Source organism: Oncorhynchus kisutch, linkage group LG9, assembly GCF_002021735.2.
Source record: "Oncorhynchus kisutch isolate 150728-3 linkage group LG9, Okis_V2, whole genome shotgun sequence".
NCBI classification, from domain to species: domain Eukaryota; kingdom Metazoa; phylum Chordata; class Actinopteri; order Salmoniformes; family Salmonidae; genus Oncorhynchus; species Oncorhynchus kisutch.
Window position 1 is genome coordinate 8,742,669 of NC_034182.2, and position 22,099 is coordinate 8,764,767.

The 22,099-nt window shown below is 42.5% G+C and overlaps 1 protein-coding gene across 2 annotated transcripts; it reads left to right on the forward strand.

The window, feature by feature from the left end:
• The first annotated feature begins 1,113 nt into the window (after window positions 1-1,113).
• Window positions 1,114-20,477, forward strand: LOC109879990 (interleukin-15 receptor subunit alpha). 2 transcript variants are annotated; one of them, XM_020472206.2, is made up of 8 exons: window positions 1,114-1,354; window positions 7,088-7,279; window positions 7,457-7,486; window positions 11,501-11,611; window positions 11,715-11,903; window positions 19,640-19,681; window positions 19,804-19,876; window positions 19,969-20,477. In XM_020472206.2, the coding sequence occupies exons 1-8, from the start codon at window positions 1,288-1,290 to the stop codon at window positions 20,030-20,032; spliced, it is 768 nt and encodes a 255-aa protein (XP_020327795.1). In that variant the 5' UTR covers window positions 1,114-1,287; the 3' UTR covers window positions 20,033-20,477. The 2 variants fall into 2 exon arrangements, with proteins under 2 accessions (XP_020327795.1, XP_020327797.1); XM_020472208.2 differs by lacking the exon at window positions 11,501-11,611.
• Window positions 20,478-22,099: the final 1,622 nt, after the last annotated feature.

Sequence of the window (22,099 nt, forward strand, 5' to 3'; positions counted from 1 at the left end):
GAGCATGAGATTTCTGAACAGGCCTCGAAACCATGCCAGGACCATCAGAAGCACCAGCCCCTAAAGTAGGTCCATTTACTACAGGTAAGCTCCATCAGTCCTCACTGTAGTTCTACCAATCTGTTTTACGGCCTCTGCGTACGATACATTATGACTAATCCGATATATCTGAGCCTCTCTAGCCTCTCTCTGTACCTGGCATCCACAAAATGCTGCACCGTGTTCTCCCCCACAATTACAGCACTTAACCTCCACATCGCTTCCACATTCATGGGCTGGCAGGGTCGCCTAGTGGTTAGAGCGTTGGACTAGTAACCAGAAGGTTGCCCCCGAGCTGACAAGGTACAAATATGTCGTTCTGCCCCTGAACAGGCAGTTAACCCACTGTTCCTAGGCTGCCATTGAAAATAAGAATTTGTTCTTAACTGACTTGCCTAGTTAAAGAAATGTTAATAATATATTCCCATTAAACATTTCCATTTTGAGAATCTTTTTTTGATATTTAGTCTGTATATAGTCTCACTATTGTTATTTTACTGCTGCTCTTTAATTACTTGTTCCTTTTATTTCTTATTCATATTTTTAAAAATTGCATTCCTGGTTAGGGGCTTGAATTTAAAACGTTCCACCTTCACTGCTGTCCCTTCGATGTTTCTGTGGTCTATCGTTGGTTAGTTATAACAATCTATGACATAGTCTTACAATTGGAATTAATGATTGTATATTGGAATTCAAACCAACACAAGCCATATCTAGCATTCAAAGGGTAGGTGTTCAAATCCCATCATGGACAACTTTGGCATTTTATCTAATTATCAGCTTTGCAACTACTCAATACTTTTTAGCTACTTCGGCATTACTTAGCATGTTAGCTAACCCCAACTCCTAACCTCTAGGTTTTTAATTTATTATCATTTTTATTTAACCTTTATTTAACTGATAACGTTAGCGACCTAGCTATACAAAATGGATGGAAATCCACAAATCAATACATACCATAGGAAACGTAACATATCATACTCATTTTTAATATTGAGGATTTACATTTACTATGTTACGTCTACCCCTGAGTCCAGGTTGTAATAGTAGCCGTCAATGATTGAGAATGAAAGTGAAAGTGCCAAAGTGGGAGCTACACATGTAACGTGGATGAAAGGTTTGCGGCGTTAACACAGACCATATCAAACGTTCGGAGTGGCATATTATTTTCCTGTGACTTAGTTCATCATCAAAGAGACTTGAAAGTGAGTCCTTTATTTAAACATTGGAATAGCAGGCTCCAGGGTCATGCGGCTGCGTCTCCTTTCCCTCCTTCTTATCGTCAAAGTGTGTCGACTCAATACTGTCAGTCCAGGTCAGTACATTTTGTCTGTTACAATTATGTATAGTAAGGGATAAACGTCGTCCCTTTGCGAATTATTTTCCCAATGTATTTTACAGAACGGCGTTGTTTCTTCCGCTTATAGTACAGTTGCCAAAGAAATCACACATTTACAGGTATAATATATATTATTTACGTATAATTTAAAAAAAATAAACGAATGCATACTTTTTCATATTTTGGTTGCTAGTTCGATATTTATCCTCATATAAGTAGGTTTGCTAGCAGCAAAACTATTTATCTAGCTAAATAAGCGATCCAGTCGTTCGTTCGATTAGTTCGTTCTTTATGTTCGTTTGCCGTGCTCAGTGACAACGTTCGTATCCCTTGCTTGCTGCTAGCTAGTCAACTAGCTACGGCTACAAAATAACACCAACTTTTATTCTGTTGCGTTTATAAACGCGGTTTATACCACACTTACCAAATAAAACAATACTATAAGCACACATTTACCGTTAGAAATAACATTTAACCAAATGCTAGTTTAAAATAAATTGGAGATAATTTTTTTCTTCTTTAAATAAAAAACGTGTGTGTGTGTGTGCTTGTGGTTGGTGGCTGCCATCTGAATAGATTGAACAACACTCTTAAAATATGTTATCTAGAACCTAAAAGGGTTCTTTGGCAGTTCCCATAGGATAACCATTTATAGAACCCTTCTTGGTTCCAGGTAGAACACCTTTTGGTTCCCTCTAGCGAAAGGGTTCTACATGGAACCATGACATAGACTGACCAGGTGAAAGCTATGATCCCTTATTGATATCCACTTCCATCAGTGTAGGTGAAGGGGAGGAGATGGGTTAAAGAATGATTTTTAAGCCTTGAGTCAATTGAGACATGGATTGTGTATTTTGTGCCATTCAGAGGATGAATGGTCAAGACAAAATATTTAAGTGCCTTTGAACGGGGTATGGTAGTAGGTGCCAGGTGCTGTATTTTTCACGCTCAACAGTTTCCCTTGTGTATCAAGAATGGTCCTCCACCCAAAGGACTTCCACCCGACTTGACACAACTGTGGGAAGCATTCAGCATGGGCCAGCTTCCCTGTGGAACGCTTTCAACACCTTGTAGATTCCATGCCCCAACGAATTGAGACTGTTCTGAGGGCGAAAGGGGGTGCAACTCAATAATATTTTGTACACTCAGTGTATTTGTGTGTTATTTATTGCAGTTTCATCAAATCCTTTTTACACATTTGTTTCAGACACTACCAGGTGACCTAAAATAGAGAATCAAAAAGCTTGATTGTCCATGTTATTACTATCTTAAACCAACCATAGCCTATGTGTTAGGGTTGTAGATGTAAAGAAAAATGTATGTTTTTAATAAAAAAAGTGATGGTCAATTATTTCTTTCCCAAATGGTCCCCAGAGGAAGAAGGCCTAATCACCAGTCCCTGTTTTGGAAATGCTGAAAGAAACCATGTTTCCTTACCCTGAAAGCAGTCTAAGCAGACAGAGACCAAACTCAAACACTCATAAAATCATGAAAACGTTATTGTCTTTAATCAAAGAATGTCATTTTGGCAATACTTTTTTTTAAATATACGTTTTAGAAATTGATACAAAGATGTATTTATTTTTAAATACATTTTGGAGAGATTTTTTAAATGTAAATACACCTGGAACCACCTCAGCGGCCTTGGGGTTAAAGTGTCCGCCTGAGATTGGGAGTTCTACCGAAGACTATAAATGGGACCTATTTCCTCTCTGCTTGGCACACAGCATTAAGGAGTGGATTCGGGGTAAGGCCCTGTGACAGATTAGGGGGTATACTTGTACATCAAGAGGCTTCATGCTACAGAAACAGAAGATTTGATGCCTGGACTTGTTATGAATAAAAGCCTATACAGACAGATTGGTATAAGATATATGCTTGTTGACAAGATGATAGGGATTCACTGAAGGGAAATATTGACCAACAGAGCATCTTTGAGTAGTGGTCTTCATGGACACCTAAAAAACAAACTAGGGGTTTATATGTTTTGAGCTTCTGTGTTGTATATTCAAATCAAATCAAATGTATTTATATAGCCCTTCGTACATCAGCTGATATCTCAAAGTGCTGTACAGAAACCCAGCCTAAAACCCCAAACAGCAAGCAATGCAGGTGTAGAAGCACGGTGGCTAGGAAACCTCCATAGAAAGGAAGAAGAAACCTAAAGAGGAACCAAGCTATGAGGGGTGGTCAGTCCTCTTCTGACTGTGCCGGGTGGAGATTATAACAGAACATGGCCAAGATGTTCAAATGTTCATAAATGACCAGCATGGTCAAATAATTAATAATCACAGTAGTTGTCAAGGGCGCAGCAAGTCAGCACCTCAGGAGTAAATGTCAGTTGGCTTTTCATAGCCGATCATTAAGAGTATCTCTACCACTCCTGCTGTCTCTAGAGAGTTGAAAACAGCAGGTCTGGGACAGGTAGCACATCCGGTGAACAGGTCAGGATTCCATAGCCGCAGGCAGAACAGTTGAAACTGGAGCAGCAGCACGGCCAGGTGGACTGGGGACAGCAAGGAATCATCATACCAGGTAGTCCTGAGGCATGGTCCTAGGGCTCAGGTCCTCAGAGAGAAAGAGAGAATTAGAGAGAGCATACTTAAATTCACACAGGACACCGGATAAGACAGGAGAAGTACTCCAGATATAACAAACTGACCATAGCCCCCCGACACATAAACTACTGCAGCATAAATACTAGAGGCTGAGACAGGAGTGGTCAGGAGACACTGTGGCCCCATCCGATGATACCCCCGGACAGGGCCAAACAGGAAGGATATAACCCCACCCACTTTGCCAAAGCACAGCCCCCACACCACTAGAGGGATATCTTCAACCACCAACTTACCATCCTGAGGCAAGGCCGAGTATAGCCCACAAAGATCTCTGCCACGGCACAACCCAAGGGGGGGGAGCCAACCCAGACAGGAAGATCACGTCAGTGACTCAACCCACTCAAGTGACGCACCCCTCCTAGGGACGGCATGAAAGAGCACCAGTAAGCCAGTGACTCAGCCCCTGTAATAGGGTTATGGGCAGAGATTCCCAGTGGAGAGAGGGGAACCGGCCAGGCAGAGACAGCAAGGGTGGTTCGTTGCTCCAGAGCCTTCACACTCCTGGGCCAGACTACACTCAATCATATGACCTACTGAAGAGATGAGTCTTCAGTAAAGACTTAAAGGTTGAGACCGAGTCTGCGTCTCTCACATGGGTAGGCAGACCATTCCATAAAAATGGAGCTCTATAGGAGAAAGCCCTGCCTCCAGCTGTTTGCTTAGAAATTCTAGGGACAATTAGGGGGCCTGCGTCTTGTGACCGTAGCGTACGTGTAGGTATGTACGGCAGGACCAAATCATAAAGATAGGTAGGAGGAAGCCCATATAATGCTTTGTAGGTTAGCAGTAAAACCTTGAAATCAGCCCTTGCCTTAACAGGAAGCCAGTATAGGGAGGCTAGCACTGGAGTAATATGATCAAATTTTTTGGTTCTAGTCAGGATTCTAGCAGCCGTATTTAGCACTAACTGAAGTTTATTTCGTGCTTTATCCAGGTAGCCGGAAAGTAGAGCATTGCAGTAGTCTAACCTAGAAGTAACAAAAGCATGGCTACATTTTTCTGCATCCTTTTTGGACAGAAAGTTAAAGTGTAATATTGGGATGTAAACTCAGACTCCATTTCAACTCAATATCTGACATGGTACAGGTGTCTTCAATTTGCATCAATAGCCATATGTGTGTGAGGTGTATACTTTTGATACCATGAAGATTTTTAAGACTACCAAAAAACACCATGTGTGACCCTGTTTTCTACTAACCTTCCAGAGAGACCTGGGCTGAGGCCCAAACACTTACAGACACACCCTATCCCCTCAGCCCTCAAATTAAGTGGACACTTCTGATGACGAATCATGAAGTTTGACGAGTATACACTGACAGGGCAAGGGGCGAGGGAGGTAGGAATGATTTTTAATTGGCTGGACATTTGTCACTCGTTCATCCCGCGATGATTGTGTTTTCAGCCACCAGGTACTTTATATGCACAACAGTCAATTGAGTGCATGTCTACTTGTATTAAATAATTATTAATATATGCCTACTGTACGATAGCTAGCAAATTAATTAGTTAACTTACGTTAGCCTGCCTAGCTTCTGAAGAGGGAAAAAAATGTATTTCTCAAAAGATAACCAAACAAAAACATATTTACTTTTACGAGACGTGTTTGTGCAGTCATGTGCATTAGTAGCACACTTTCTAACTTTTTTGCATTCGTTTTTACTTACACTTGTATGTCGATTTCTCCATTGATGTTGTTTTTAAGTTTTCACAGACTTTTCTTAGCGGATGTACAATGGTCGCGAATTGAATTATGGGGGGTTTCAGGCCCTGGAGTGAACATAATTGGACACTCGCAAAGCCGACTAAAAACGAGGGCTGAGGGGCTTACGTTGCAAACTTCCCTTGCTTGGCTAATTATTTGGACCCGCCCTCCAAGATGGCAACGGGGATTCCCACAAGGGCATAAGGTGAGGATACAGTAAGTGGAAGGGCATAAGGCAAGGGTACAGTAAGTGGACGAGGGTGTGTCTTTTAAGTGTTTGGAAGGCAGCCCATGAGTAATGGCAAACATTGTTAAAGGCCTAGTGTAGTCAAAATTAGTATTTTTTTAAATTATGTATTATATTATGCTACAACTGAAGAAACTAACACTGTAAAAGTGATTTTGTTTTTGTGATAATGTGAAATGATAATAGTTGCTAGTTGAAAATATAATCCACAAAATCTTCACAGGACCTTCTAATCAGCAAATGTTACATGGATGGAGTTTAGGCTTCCTGGTGACATTACCAGATGGTATGTTAGTTGACCAATAACAGCTAATTTTCTGATTACATATCCCTCCCATTAGGTCCCTCCGCTCTGGTGGATCGAGCCACATTGTGGTTAACATTGTGGCACTACTTAGGTGCCCTTCCCTCCCCACTCAGACCATTCCCAGACAGTCCTAGCAAAATTATTGATTGAAAAATAGTTTATTTTGGACAATTTGAGTGGACAACTATTACAGTAGGTACTTAATTGTTAAACAGAATCATATGATAACATATGCAATGGGGCTTTAAAATGCAGAATTTGTTTATTTTATTTCACCTTTATTTAACCAGGTAGGCTAGTTGAGAACAAGTTCTCATTTACAACTGCGACCTGGCCAAGATAAAGCATAGCAGTGTGAACAGACAACAACACAGAGTTACACATGGAGTAAACAATAAACCAGTCAATAACACAGTAGAAAAAAAGAGTCTATACACATTGTGTGCAAAAGGCATGAGGAGGTAGGTGAATAATTACAATTTTGCAGATTAACACTGGAGTGATAAATGATCAGATGGTCATTTGCAGGTAGAGATACTGGTGTGCAAAAGAGCAGAAAAGTAAATAAATAAAAACAGTATGGGGATGAGGTAGGTAAATTGGGTGGGCTATTTACCGATGGACTATGTACAGCTGCAGCGATCGGTTAGCTGCTCAGATAGCAGATGTTTAAAGCTGGTGAGGGAGATAAGTCTCCATGCATTCCCCCCCCCCCCAAGACAAAATTGGTCCCCCAAAATGTTCAAATTGTGACTGCACCACTGAGGCTTTGGTTCCACCCCAGTATTATGGGAACACACCTTATTTACTTAGTCACCTTCTCATCACCCCTCAGACGTGTGCCCACCCCTGTCTCATTGGAAGCTCACCAAGCCCCTGAACACGAGGGATAGTTATCAAGAAAACGAATCTCTGCGCTACCAGTGTGTGGATGGCTATGTGAGGAAGGCGGGAACCTCCAATCTCATCAAGTGCAAACGGATTGGTCAGGTTCTTCAGTGGACACTCCCAACACTGACATGCATACGTAAGTAGACGCTCCTATGACACATTGAGACAGACAAGCCACACCTATAAGATCAGGTATTCCAACTATAGACTATATCTGTAATGCATATCATTTACATATAAAGAGCAGGTATGAGACTAGATATTTGGAACAAACGTGTGTATTGTCTGGCTGATTCTCACATGCTTATTCCAGCTGACCCATCCATTCCAACTACGATAGAACGTGAGTATTGCCTGCCTGCCTGCCTGCCTGCCTGCCTGCCTGCCTGCCTGTCTCTGCCAGAGAGAGAAAGAGAGATTTAGAAATGTTGTTAATAAATGCCAAAGCCTGATCCAGGAAATGGTTGTAGGGGGTTTCATGTCAGGGGAGATCAATGAGATTAAAGCCAGCAGCCAGCAAATCAAACTTCATTTGCCACATGCGCCGAATACAACAAGTGTAGACTTTACCGTGAAATGCTTACTTACAAGCCCTTTACAAACAGTTCAAGAAGAATAAATTATTTACCAAGTAGGCAAAAAAAAGAAGTAATAATTAAAAGTAACACAATAAGAATAATCTGTACATGTAGGTGGGGGCGAATTGTCTATGCATAGGTAACAAACAGCGAGTAGCAGCAGTGTACAGGGGGGTGTCAATGTAAATTGTCCGGTGGTGATTTTTATGAATTGTTCAGCAGTCTAATGGCTTGGGGGTAGAAGCTGTTGAGGAGACTTTTGGTCCTAGACTTGGCACCCCGGTACCGCTTGCCGTGCGGTAGCATAGAAAACAGTCTATAACTTGGGTGACTGGAGTCTGACAATTTTATGGACTTTCCTCTGACACCACCTATTATATTGGTCCTGGATGGCAGGAAGCTTGGCCCCAGTGACGTACTGGGCCATTCTCACTACCCTTTGTAGCGCCATACCAGGCGGTGATGCAACCGGTCAGGATGCTCTCGATGGTGCAGCTGTAGAACCTTTTGAGGATCTGGGGGCCCATGCCAAATCTTTTCAGTCTCCTGTGGGACAAAAGGTTTTTGTCGTGGCCTCTTCATGACTGTCTTGGTATGTTTGGACCATGATAGTTCGTTGGTGATGTGGGCACTTTTCCATCTAGACTTACTCCCACACCTGGGTCTCACCAGTGTTTTATGTTAATGCTCTAGTGCTATTATTGTGTTTTCATCAGGAGTTCGTCACTAATGACTTGTGGCGAGCATAATCCACAAACTCGGCATCATTCAAGATTGTTGCTTTTGTGAGAAGGTGTTAAAGTTCACAGTTAGCCACTTATGTAAATGACAGCTGAAAAGTACCCATAGCCTTGCCTTGGCTCCAAGTCAGAGCACGTCCACCGGAGCCATGGCCCAGTGAGACACTTCCCCATACAGGGGAAAAAGAAAAGTCTGAGCCTTTTGGGTAAAACACTGGGTTAAATTGTCAGTAGAGAGAGAGATAATCATTATCTCTGATATCTGGGAAATGAGCCAATCGGTCAGCTGCACAACATTTTCATAATGTTACTGTATGGTTTGAACATAAGACAGTTAAAAAAAATAAAGAAGTACAAGTTTGAAAGTACTATGGAAAGCAAATGGAAAGTACCATAGGGGAGTGGGTGTATATTTCTTGTAATACCAGACTAAAAATAACTGACTGCCGTCAATATATCCTCTCTCCTTTCCACTTCTTGTGATTCAGCACCACTACTTTCACTTTCTCCTAACCTTTTGGGTACATGATCTGTGTGATACAGTATATGGAAAGATACATTGTATGTACATTGCCAATGGACCTAAGGCAGCGTTTCCCAAATTTGGTCCTCAGGAGTCCAAGGGTTGCACGTTTTGGTTTTTGCCCTAACACTACACAGCTGATTCAACACGTGAGGATTAGTTGATTATTTGAATCAGCTGTGTAGTGCTAGGGAAAAACCAAAATGTGCACCCCCTTGGTTTGGGAAACGCTGACCTAAGGGAAAGGGTCCACTGACATTGATCAGACTGTTTATCAACCGTCTGAGTACACGATGTGATTCTCTTTGATTTGAGCGGTTTCTGTGTCCAACCCCACACTGTGTGCAGGTGTTTGTTTGACTTGGGCTGGGACCTACGGTGCCTTCAGAAAGTATTCGCACCCTTCGACTTTTCCCACATTTTGTTCTGTTACAAAGTGGAATTACAATGGATTTAATTGTCAACAGTCATTCAAGGGTTTTTCTTTATTTTTTACTTCATTGTAGAATAATAGTGAAGACATCAAACTATGAAATAACACATGGAATCATGTAGTAACCAAAGAAGGGTTTTAGATTTTATATTCTTCAAAGTAGCCACCCTTTGCTTTGATGACAGCTTTGCACACTCTTTGCATTCTCTCAACCAGCTTTACCTGGAATGTAGTCTTGCAGGAGTTCCCACATATGCTGAGCACTTGCTGGCTGCTTTTCCTTCACTCTGCCGTCCAACTCATCCCAAAACATTGCAATTGGGTTGAGGTCAGGTGATTGTGGGTGCCAGGTCATCTGAATCAGCACTACACCATTCTCCTTCTTGGTCAAATAGCTCTTACACAGCCGGGGGTGTATTTTGGGTCATTGTCCTGTTGAAAAACATGTGATAGTCCCACTATGCTGGTTAAGTGTGCCTTGAATTCTAAATAAATCACTGACAGTGTCACAAGCAAAGCACACCCACACCATCACACCTCCTCCATGCTTCACGGGGTGAACAAACACATGCAGAGATCATCCGTTCACCTACTCTGCGTCTCACAAAGACACGGCAGTTGGAACCAAAAATCTCAAATTTGGACTCATCAGGCCGAAGGACAGATTTCCACCGGTCTAATGCCCATTGCTCGTGTTTCTTGGCCCACGCAAGTCTCTAATTATTATTGGTGTCCTTTAGTAATGGTTTCTTTGCAGCAATTCGACCATGAAGGCCTGATTCACGCAGTCTCCTCTGAACAGTTGATGTTGAGATGTGTCCGTTACTTGAACTCTGAAGCATTTATTTGGGCTCTATTGGACTTGCAACAGATGTAACTCTGGGTCTTCATTTCCTGTGGCAGTCTTCATGAGAGCCAGTTTCATCATAGCACTTGATGGTTTTTGCAACTGCACTTGAAGAAACTTTCAAAGTTCTTGACATTTTCCGCGTTGACTGACCTTCATGTCTTAAAGTAACGGTGGACTGTCATTTCTCTTTGCTTATTTGAGCTGTTCTTGCCATAATATGGACTTGGTCTTTTACCAACTAGGGCTCTCTTTTGTATACCAACCCTACCTTCTCACAACACAACTGATTGTCTCAAATGCATTAAGGAGGAAAGAAATTCCACAAATTAACTTTTAACAAGGCGCACCTCCTGAAGCTGGTTGAGAAAATGCCAAGAGTGTGCAAAGCTGTCATCAAGACAAAAGGTGACAACTTTGAAGAATCTCAAATATAAAACATATTTTGATTTGTTTAACACTTTTTTGGTTACTACATGATTCCATATTTATTATTTAAAAGTTTGTCTTCACTATTATTCTACAACGTAGAAAATAGTCAAAAAGAAAGAAAAACCCTTGAATGAGTAGGTGTGTTCAAACTTTAGACTGCTACTCTATATTTCCATACCCTTTTAGTGTAGGAGCTGTTTGAAAATCCTGTCTGAAATTTCAGCCTGTTTTGGAGGGATGGCGTTTTGGCCTGCCTGGTGACATCACCATGCGGTAAATTAATTAATAGACCAATTAGAAAGACAGTTCTAAACCTCTGCTAATAACAGCTAATTTTCTGTTTCCCCCTCCTGACTCAGACCACTCCAAGACAGTCCTAGCAAAATTGTTATTTTGGTTTCTTTTTAACCAATTCTCAGTAAGTTACTTAATTGTTACCCAGAAATGATTTGATATTAATATATTATTTGATTTGATATATTAGCTAAACACTATTATTGCACACAGGGTGAGTCCATGCAACTTATGTGACTTGTTAAGCAACGTTCAAGACATTTTAGCTTTTCGTTTTAAATTAACTTGTAAACATTTCTAAAAACATAATTCCACTTTGATATTATGGGGTATGGTGTGTAGGTCATTGACACAAAAGCTCAATTCAATCAATGTTAAATTCAGGCTGTAACACAACACAATGTGGAAGAATTCAAGGGGTGTGAATACTCTCTGAAGGCACTTTAAGTCCCTGTCCTGGTTGTATTGATTTCCTGTGACAGACCTCTTTCATCCTCTCTCCACCAACAGCTTCAACAACCCACAAGACAACTCAATTTCCTACAACGCACCTCTCAGTGCCCACAGAGAGAGTTAGCCCAAGACCAACCACTCTCAGTTCACTTTTATCTCAAACACTGCGTATGTCCCTCCCAATTTTCATCAATTGCTGCCTTGCTTCTATGAGGTATAGTTGGACAGGTCAGTTAAAACTGTTACTCTGACCTTTTCCCTCTAATCCTAGATTCGGTCACAGAGACCCAAGAGGTCATTACAACGGTTACAGTGACAACTACCATCATCAGTGACATCACATCAGTGCCAGTGGATAAGTCCAGTGCGGTGACCTCTGTCTCCACGAAGACTGTTTCTCCATCAGAGAGTTACTGTGTCCCCAACAGAACCCCAACCCCCAGTGAGGATCCAGGTGGCGGTGAGGAGACTTGTCCCATAGTGTATCACTCTACTAAATAGTACAGATAGATCCTTAAATAAATGCAAGAAAAATATATGTTGGGTAATGGTCCATTCTAGTGTACTGTTCTTTGTTGTTCATGCTAGACCAGGGGTTCCCAAAACTCTTTGGCCCACGACCCCATTTTGATATCTGAAAATTCTGATTGCCCCAACCATGTAAAACAAATGTTATTCAAATGTAATTAACAGCCAATGTTACTTTTTTATTTCGGGCTATGACAGTCAATTGCAAATTATTCTGACAATTTATCTTTTCTCAACAACACTAATGAGATGGGTGTGCTAGATGCATGTAGTGTCGGAGCTTCTCAAAATCAGGGGCGTGGTCGACAGTGTGCACCTCCTCTCTGCTGTCACATCCAACCTCGATCTGTATTTGGTTTTAATGCAGACGAGAGCACGGAATCCAGCTTCACACAGATATGAGCTGGCGAAGGGTGGCATGAGCTTTATGGTGCGTTCAAGACAACTGAGAACTCGGAAAAGTACCCGGTCAAATAATGACGTCAGTAATCGGAAAGTCGGAGCTCTAGAAAGAGGTTTGAGTTCCAGAGTTGGAATTCCGAGTTGGATGACCGTTCAAAACTATTTTTCCCAGTCAGAGATCGTTCTTTTCAGAGTTTCCAGTTGTCTTAAACGCACTGAAGTCATAAGTCTGAGATTTCTGAGTTCCCATTTGCTTTGAACGCACAGAGGAAGACGGAAGGCTATTCCCCTTGAGTCAGGAACCAATACTCCTCCATGGTGACCCCTGAATGCTTTCGGTCACATGACACCTCGATCACCTGTTCAATTTCACTTACCGGCATGTCAACTGATCCAGGATCACAGTCAAATGGATTGGGAAGTAGGTCCGAAAGTGCACTTCAAAGCGTTGAAGGTGAGCAGTCATCACTCATGTGAGACACTTACTGATGCTGTTTTCTGTTTAGAAAAATGCACCGCCGAGGGAAAGGTGCATGGTTGGTTTTTGAAAGACTCTCTCCAATAAGAAGTCTTTCCTCTGAATTCACTGATTCATTCAGTCATCTGTAGAATGTTTTTTTTATTTACCCACCCAGCATGCTTGTGTTCAGTTCATTCAGTCTCCCAAATGTATCTGTTACGAATTGAACTTTAATTAAATGAGTTGACTCTTCACATGGGATGATTTTACTGAACAACAAAAGAAAGGGAATATTGAATGATCCCCAATCTCCCAAAAATGTTTTCAACATACATCTGTAAAATGATAGTCTAGAAACTAAAGCTTTGGTTGTCTTCCTCTCAGGCTTCCATGTCTTCTCCCTGGACCTCCTCAATGTCCACCTCTTGAACATCAGACTCTGAGGCCTCATCTTCACTGTCACTTTCCAACCTTGTTGAGGATGGGTTGTTGTCAGGTTCAAAAAGCCAAACATTTTCCCGGATGGCCACCAAATTTTCAACCCTTGTATTGGTCAGCATGTTGCGTGCTTTGGTGTGTGTGTTCCCAAACAAGGACCAGTTGCGCTCTGAGGCGGCTGATGTTGGTGGGATTTGGAGATGATGGAGGCAACCGGGGAAAGAGCCTCAGATCCACAAAGTCCCTTCGACCAGGTGGCTTATGAGATATGTTGGCACGACTGCCATATTGCATATCCATCTCAAAGCCCTTGCTTGGAAGTGTACTTCGCCAGACTGCCAAGAACCTTGCCCTCATCCAGGCCAAGGTGGCAAGACACAGTAGTGATGACATAGGCCTTGTTGATCTCTGCACCAGACAGAATGCTCTTGCAAGCATACTTGGGACCCAACATGCATGCTGCGGCGTGTATGGGCTTCAGGCAGAAGTCTTCATGCTTTTTGATGTATTTCAGAACTGCAGTTTCCTCTGCTTGGACTAACAGTCAAGTGGGCAGGGCAGTACGGATTTCTTCTCTTACATCTGCAAGCAGAGTCTGAACATCAGACAGGATGGCATTGTCTCCCTCAATCCGTGCAATGGCTACTGCTATAGGTTTCAGGAGTTTCAGGCTGCTTACCACGCCCTCCCAAAATACATCATCCAGGAAGATCCTCTTGCTGGGGCTGTCCATATTGGCAGACTGTGATATGGCCATTTCTTGGAGAGACTCCTTCCCCTCCAGGAGACTGTCAAACATGATGACAACACCACCCCAACAGGTGCTCCTGGGCAGCTTCAATGTGGTGCTCTTATTCTTCTCGTATTGCTTGATGAGGTAGATTGCTGCTATAACTTCATGACCCTTCACATACCTAACCATTTCCTTGGCTCTCTTATAGAGTGAATCCATTGTTTTCAGTGCCTTGAGGAGCAGATTCAATGCATGAGCAGCACAGCCAATGGGTGTGATGTGAGGGTAGGACTCCTCCACTTTAGACCAAGCAGCCTTCATGTTCGCAGCATTGTCTGTCACCAGTGCAAATACCTTCTGTGGTCCAAGGCCATTGATGACTGCCTTCAGCTCATCTGCAATGTAGAGACCGGTGTGTCCGTTGTCTCCTTGTGTCTGTGCTCGTGTAGAATACTGGTTGAGGGTTGGAGATGATGTAGTTAATTATTCCTTGCCCACGAACATTTGACCACCCATCAGAGATGATTGCAATACAGTCTGCTTTCTCTATGATTTGCTTGACCTTCACTTGAACTCTGTTGAACTCTGCATCCAGCAAATTAGTAGATAAAGCATGTCTGGTTTGAGGGGTGTATGCTGGGCGAAGAACATTCAGAAATCTCTTCCAATACACATTGCCTGTAAGCATCAGAGGTGAATCAGTTGCATACACAGCTCGAGCAAGACATTCATCAGCATTTCTCTGAGTATGTTCCTCCATTGAGTCAACAAAAACTTCTGATTCCAGGAAGACCATGAGCTGTTGCTATCGATAAGCTGTCTGATTCATCATTTTCACCTCGACTAGAAGTAGAGGGACTTTTGTCAGAGATTGCTTGTTGTGAGCGCTCAGGGAACTTTATGCACTTGGCCAGATGATTCTGTATCTTTGTTGCATTCTTCACATATGATTTGGCACAGTATTTGAAAATGTACACAGCTTTTCCTTCTACATTAGCTGCAGTGAAATGTCTCCACACATCAGATAGTACCCGTGGCATTTTCCTATAAAAAGATTAGAAGAATATATATATATATTTTTTTTTTTAACAAATACAATTCCATGTACAGATAAATAGTTAAGCAGTTAGATTAAACAACTCTTTTGTAAGATAAATGTTTTAAAATGAAATATGTATGGAAACAGGTGAATTAACACTCCTCAGTTAGCAGACTCAAGTAAGCTAAAACCCACATGGTAGCAAAAACTAACTAGCAGAAATTGTTAACAAGTTAGAAATGATTTAAACACACTTTGCTGTCGGCTACTATTTACTTTACATAAGTTAACAAAAAAATCAGGTACAGTGGGGCAAAAAAGTATTTAGTCAGCCACCAATTGTACAAGTTCTCCCACTTAAAAAGATGAGGCCTCTAATTTTCATCATTTCCCACTCCAGAAAATCACATTGTATGATTTTTTTATTTATTTATTTGCAAATCATAGTGGAAAATAAGTATTTGGTCACCTACAAACAAGCAAGATTTCTGGCTCTCGCAGACCTGTAACTTCTTCTTTAAGAGGCTCCTCTGTCCTCCACTCATTACCTGTATTAATGGCACCTGTTTGAACTTGTTATAAGTATAAAAGACACCTGTCCACAACCTCAAACAGTCACACTCCAAACTCCACTATGGCCAAGACCAAAGAGCTGTCAAAGGACACCAGAAACAAAATTGTAGACCTGCACCGGGCTGGGAAGACTGAATCTGCAATAGGTAAAGCAGCTTGGTTTGAAGAAATCAACTGTGGGAGCAATTATTGGGAAATGGAAGACATAGAAGATCACTGATAATATCCCTCGATCTGGGGCTCCACACAAGATCTCACCCCTTGGGGTCAAAATGATCACAAGAACGGTGAGCAAACATCCCAGAACCACACGGGGGGACCTAGTGAATGACCTGCAGAGAGCTGGGACCAAAGTAACAAAGCCTACCATCAGTAACACACTACGCAGCCAGGGACTCAAATCCTGCAGTGCCAGACGTGTCCCCCTGCTTAAGCCCATGTCCAGGCCCAACTGAAGTTTGCTAGAGAGCATTTGGATGATCCAGAAGAAGATTGTGAGAATGTCATATGGTCAGATGAAACCAAAAATAGAACTTTTTGGTAAAAACTCAACTCGTCGTGTTTGGAGGACAAAGAATGCTGAGTTGCATCTAAAGAACACCATACCTACTGTGAAGCATGGGGGTGGAAACATCATGCTTTGGGCTGTTTTTCTGCAAAGGGACCAGGATGACTGATCTGTGTAAAGGAAAGAATGAATGGGGCCATGTATCGTGAGATTTTGAGTGAAAACCTCCTTCCATACGTAAGCTTATTAAATATCAGTGATACTAAGCTTACGTATCGGCCTCAGGGCCTTCGTCAGAGCTTTGACGAAGGCTATGAGGCCGATACGTAAGCTTATTAAATATCAGTGATACTGTCAAGAGCAGTGTGCGGTTTCCTTTTTCCTTAATCAAAACTTACCAGAAAGTATGTAGTCCTTGGCTCAGACAGTGTAGTAGGGTGGGCTCAATAGCATCTCATGAGTGTGCAAGATCTTGCGAATCAGCTGTACATGTGATGGAAGAATGCATTGTGCATGCAGAGGGTAGCAATTCCATTGAATTGTGGATAGTTTAACCAGTTATTGGCTTCATTGATGACTTCATCCCCACAGTGACTGTACGTACATACCCCAACCAGAAGCCATGGATTACAGGCAGCATCCGCACTGAGCTAAAGGCTAGAGCTGACGCTTTCAAGGAGCGGGACTCTAATCCGGAAGCTTATAAGAAATCCTGCTATGCCCTCCGACGAACCATCAAACAGGCAAAGCATCAATACAGGACTAAGATCGAATCGTACTTTACCGGCTCTGACACTCGTCATGTGGCAGGGCTTGCAAATCATTAGACTACACGGGGAAGAACAGCCGAGAGCTTCCCAGTGACACGAGTCTACCAGACAAGCTATACTACTTCTATGCTCGCTTCGAGGAAAATAACACTGAAACATGCATGAGAGCACCAGCTGTTCCGGAAGACTGTGTGATCATGCTCTCCGCAGCCGATGTGAGTAAGACCTTTAAACAGGTCAACATTCACAAGGCCGCAGGGCCAGATGGATTACCAGGATGTGTACTGCGAGCATGCGCTGACCAACTGGCAATTGTCTTCACTAACATTTTCAACCTCTCCCTGTCTGAGTCTGTAATACCAACATGTTTTAAGCAGACCACCATAGTCCCTGTGCCCAAGAACACTAAGGTAACCTGCCTAAATGACTACCGACCCGTAGCACTCACATCTGTAGCCATGAAGTGCCTTGAAAGGCTGGTCATGGCTCACATCAACACCATCATCCCAGAAACCCTAGACCCACTCCAATTTGCATACCGCCCCAACAGATACACAGATGATGCAATCTCTATTGCACTCCACACTGCCCTTTCCCATCTGGACAAAAAGAACACCTATGTGAGAATGCTATTCATTCACTACAGCTCAGCGTTCAACACCATAGTGCCCGAAAAGCTCATCAATAAGCTAAAGACCCTGGGACTAAAAACCTCCCTCTGCAACTGGATCCTGGACTTCCTGATGGGCCACCCCCAGGTGGTAAGGGTAAGTAACAACACATCCCCACGCTGATCCTCAACAGGAGCCCCCCAGGGATGTGTGCTCAGTCACCTACTGTACTCCTTGTTCACTCATGACTGCACGGTCAGGCATGACTCCAACACCATCATTGAATTTGACGATGACACAACAGCCTGATCACCGACAATGACGAGACAGCTTATAGTGAGCAGGTCAGAGACCTGGCCGTGTGGTGCCAGGACAACAACCTCTCCCTCAACGTCATCAGGACAAAGGAGATGATTGTGGACTACAGGAAAAAGAGGGCCGAGCACGCCCCCATTCTCATCGACAGGTCTGCAGTGGAGCAGGTTGAGAGCTTCAAGTTCCTTGGTGTTCACATCACCAAAAAACTAACATGGTCCAAGCACACCAAGACAGTCGTGAAGAGGGCACAACAAAACCTATTCCCCCTCAGGAGACTGAAAAGATTTGGCATAGGTCCTCAGGTCCTCAAAGTTCTACAGCTGCACCATCGAGAGCATCCTGACTGGTTGCATCACTGCCTGTTACGGCAACTGCTCCGCCTCCGACCGCAAGGCACTACAGAGGGTAGTGCGAACGGCCCAGTACATTACTGGGGCAAAGCTTCTTGCCTTCCATGACCTCTATATCAGGTGGTATCAGAGGAAGGCCCTAATCACCCTAGTCATAGACTGTTCTCTGTTACTGCATGGCAAGCTGTACCGGAGTGCCAAGTCTAGGTCCAAGAGACTTCTAAAAAGCTTCTACTCCCAAGCCATAAGACTCCTGAACATCTAGTCAAATGGCTACCTATTATTTGCAGTGCCCCCCCCCCCTCCCCACACCACTGCTACTCTCTGTTGTCATCTATGCATAGTCACTTTGATAACTCTATAACGGGTGCCCCCGCACATTGACCCTGTATCGGTACCCTTCTGTATATAGACTCACTATTGTTATTTCACTGCTGCTCTTTAATTACTTGTTACTTTTATCTCTTATTCTTATCTGTATTTTATAAAACTGCACTGTTGGTTAGGGGCTCGTAAGTAAGCATTTCACTGAACATTCGGCGTATGTGACGAATACAATTTGATTAGATATTTGATTTGAACATCCCCTGTGCCGTTTCATGCTCAGGAATCGTGAGACAGAATATTATGTCCGACATGTATAGCGAACAAAAGTCAATGCATGGGCACCTCTGCTCGCACAGCTAATGCTTATTGGAGATTTTGAGTTTTTGAATCTTTTAGTCAGTTTCCTCTTGATTGCTAGCAATCACATAAATTATATAGGTAGCCTAGTGGTTAGAGCGTTGAGCCAGTAACCGAAAGGTTGCAAGATCGAATCCCCGAGCTGACATGGTAAAAATCTGTCGTTCTGCCCCCGAACAAAGCAGTTAACCCAATTTTCCTAGGCCGTCATTGTAAATAAGAATTTGTTCTTAACTGACTTGCCTAGTTAAATATATATCTGACAAAGGTATTGATGTGAGCTTCTTTGCCGGTGCCTCCCCACACATTGAACATTTTCCCGCGACCCCATTTTTATATCCGGTGACCCCACTTAGGATCGCGACCCCTAGCTTTGGAACCGCTGTGCTAGACAATGCTAGTCTTTAGAGAAATCTGCCTGTGTTCCTCTGCCAGCTGGCTTCACTACCACTGATCTCCCCTGGCATGGCCATGCTAACTATACACTTACTACAACCATTTCCTGGCATCATTCTTTTTTTTTTTTTTTTTACCTTTATTTAATCAGTTAAGAACAAATTCTTATTTTCAATGACGGCCTAGGAACAGTGGGTTAACTGCCTGTTCAGGGGCAGAACGACAGATTTGTATCTTGTCAGCTTTGGGGTTTGAACTTGCAACCTTCCGGTTACTAGTCCAACACTCTAACCACCAGGCCACCCTTTTGACCATTATTACCACACTCATGGATCTCTCAAGACTTTTAATGACTTATGCAGTCTCTCCTTCTCTCTCACTCTCAGATGAAAGCACTGGGAAGAGTTCTGCTACAGCCATATATGCGGGTGAGTAGGCTACCACACAGAGATTACAGGGAGGGAGAGAATGAGTATAACAGGAAGTAAGTCTGAGTCCTTTCTCCTGATGGTTTTGTTTCTCTCTTGTTCCCATTGAATGGAAATCCTAGGTGTAGGTGGTGTGATAGTAACCATCTTGCTGGTTGCAGTGTTTGGAGTACTAATGTTTTGGAGAAGGAAACGGTAAGATTGGCTGGTCAACCAGTGTTTCTTGTGGGAAGGGGGTCTTATTACGTCTCTGTTGAATTCCAAACACTTTCTCTCCCTTATGGCAGGATGCAGCGGTTTGATCTTTCGCCAACACCAGACGAAATTATGCAAATGAATGTTGTGACATGAGCCACACTCCTTAGTGCCCTGACGGACAACCAGCAGCCACTTAGAAAAGACAAAGGTGCATCAGTCTGATGGTGGGGGAACAATGACCTTGGATTGGATAAGAACTGGACCAAAAATTACAGTGGCTTGGACCTGAGTGTCCTCGCGTGGAAAATTAAAATAACAAAAGCACCACCCAAATTGATTAATTTAAGACATATTGATTTATTTAATTGATTCATTAATATCCTTAAACTGGCAAAGATTCTAACTAATCACAACAGCCCAAAATCCATGGGATTACTTTCTCACTGAATTCACAAAAGGTGTGTGATAAACATGCAACTTTGGAGAACAGTGAAAGTTAGGCCCGACTAACCGGTGCCTGTATATAGCCTTGCTACTGTATATAGCCTTGCTACTGTATATAGCCTCGCTTCTGTATATAGCCTCGCTACTGTTATTATTCACTGTATTTTTACTGTTGTTTTTTATTTCCTTACTTACTCCCAGTTAGATAGCAAATGTTCCTTTTTTCCCAAAATATTATTTTTGTAGGCGAAATAGCTCTGTTTGTTCTTCACGTTTGGCTGAGAAATCGCCCGGAAATTGCAGTCACGAAAACGGCGAAGAATATTCCAAATTAGCTCCATAATATCGACAGAAACATGGCAAACGTTGTTTATAATCAATCCTCAAGGTGTTTTTCAAATATCTATTAGATAATATATCCATCGGGACAATTCGTTTTTCAGTAGGACAGATTGGAGTAATGGCTACCTCAGTATTTTACGCGAGAATCTCTCTGGCAGCATCAGGTGACCACTTGCGCAATGTAGCCGCTTACGGGTATTCTTCAACATAAATGCGTAAAACTACGTCACAATGCTGTAGACACCTTCGGGAATACGGAGAAAGAGTAATCTGGTTTATAGCCCATTCACTGATCAATAGGGACTCATTGGAACGCAGCGCTTTCAAAACATGGGGCACTTCCGGATTGGATTTTTCTCAGGCTTTCGCCTGCAACATCAGTTCTGTTACACTCACAGACAATATTTTTACAGTTTTGGAAACGTTAGAGTGTTTTCTATCCTAAGCTGTCAATTATATGCATATTCTAGCATCTTGTCCTGACAAAATATCCCGTTTACTAAGGGAACGGTTTTTTTTTCTTCAAAAAATGAAAATACTGCCCCCTAGTCACAACAGGTTATTAAGGGCCTTCACCTTCCCTGGGTTAGCTCTAACTTAATACAGTTGTTCAGAGAAAGGGGTATAAAGCCTGGGCAAAGTACAGTAGAAAAAATGGTCACCAAAGATCCAACTGATTTGGAGTCCTATAGAAAATTATGAAACACTGGTAAAACTAAAGCTAGAAAAGCCTCCTATATGGATAGTCTTACAAAAAATTAAAACAAAAATCCACAGCAGTTCTGAAAATACACAAATTACCTTTGAAATAATCTGGCTTTAGACCCAACCATTCTACCACCTACCGCGTTATTGAAATTTACTAATGATTTATATTCTTAATCTGACCAAGGCCAACTAACTGGTGCCATCATTGATTTAGTTGACTTCTTCTTTTGATGACTTCTGTAACCGTAATAGCCTTGGTTTCATGCATGTTAACATTAGAAGCCTCCTCCCTAAGTTTGTTTTATTCACTGCATTAGCACACTCTGCCAACCCGGATGTTCTAGCTGTGTCTGAATCCTGGCATAGGAAGACCACCAAAAATTCTGAAATTTTCATCCCAAACTACAACATTTTCAGACAAGATAGAACTGCCAAAGGGGGCGGTGTTGCAATCTACTGCAAAGATAGCCTGCAGAGTTCTGTCCTACTATCCAGGTCTGTACCCAAACAATTTGAGCTTCTACTTTTAAAAATCCACCTCTCTAAAAACAAGTCTCTCACCGTTGCCGCCTGCTATAGACCACCCTCTGCCCCCAACTGTGCTCTGGACACCATATGTGAACTGATTGCCCCCCCATCTATCTTCAGAGCTCGTGCTGCTAGGCGACCTAAACTGGAACATGCTTAACACCCCAGCCATCCTACAATCTAAGCTTGATGCCCTCA

Bases quoted from the DNA above. Each gene is read 5' to 3' on its own strand.
- LOC109879990 (XM_020472206.2), top strand. From the start codon at position 1,288: ATGCGGCTGCGTCTCCTTTCCCTCCTTCTTATCGTCAAAGTGTGTCGA. The intron at 7,280-7,456 runs GTAAGTAGACGC...TGCTTATTCCAG, and splicing joins CCCAACACTGACATGCATAC to CTGACCCATCCATTCCAACT. The intron at 7,487-11,500 runs GTGAGTATTGCC...CTCCACCAACAG, and splicing joins CATTCCAACTACGATAGAAC to CTTCAACAACCCACAAGACA.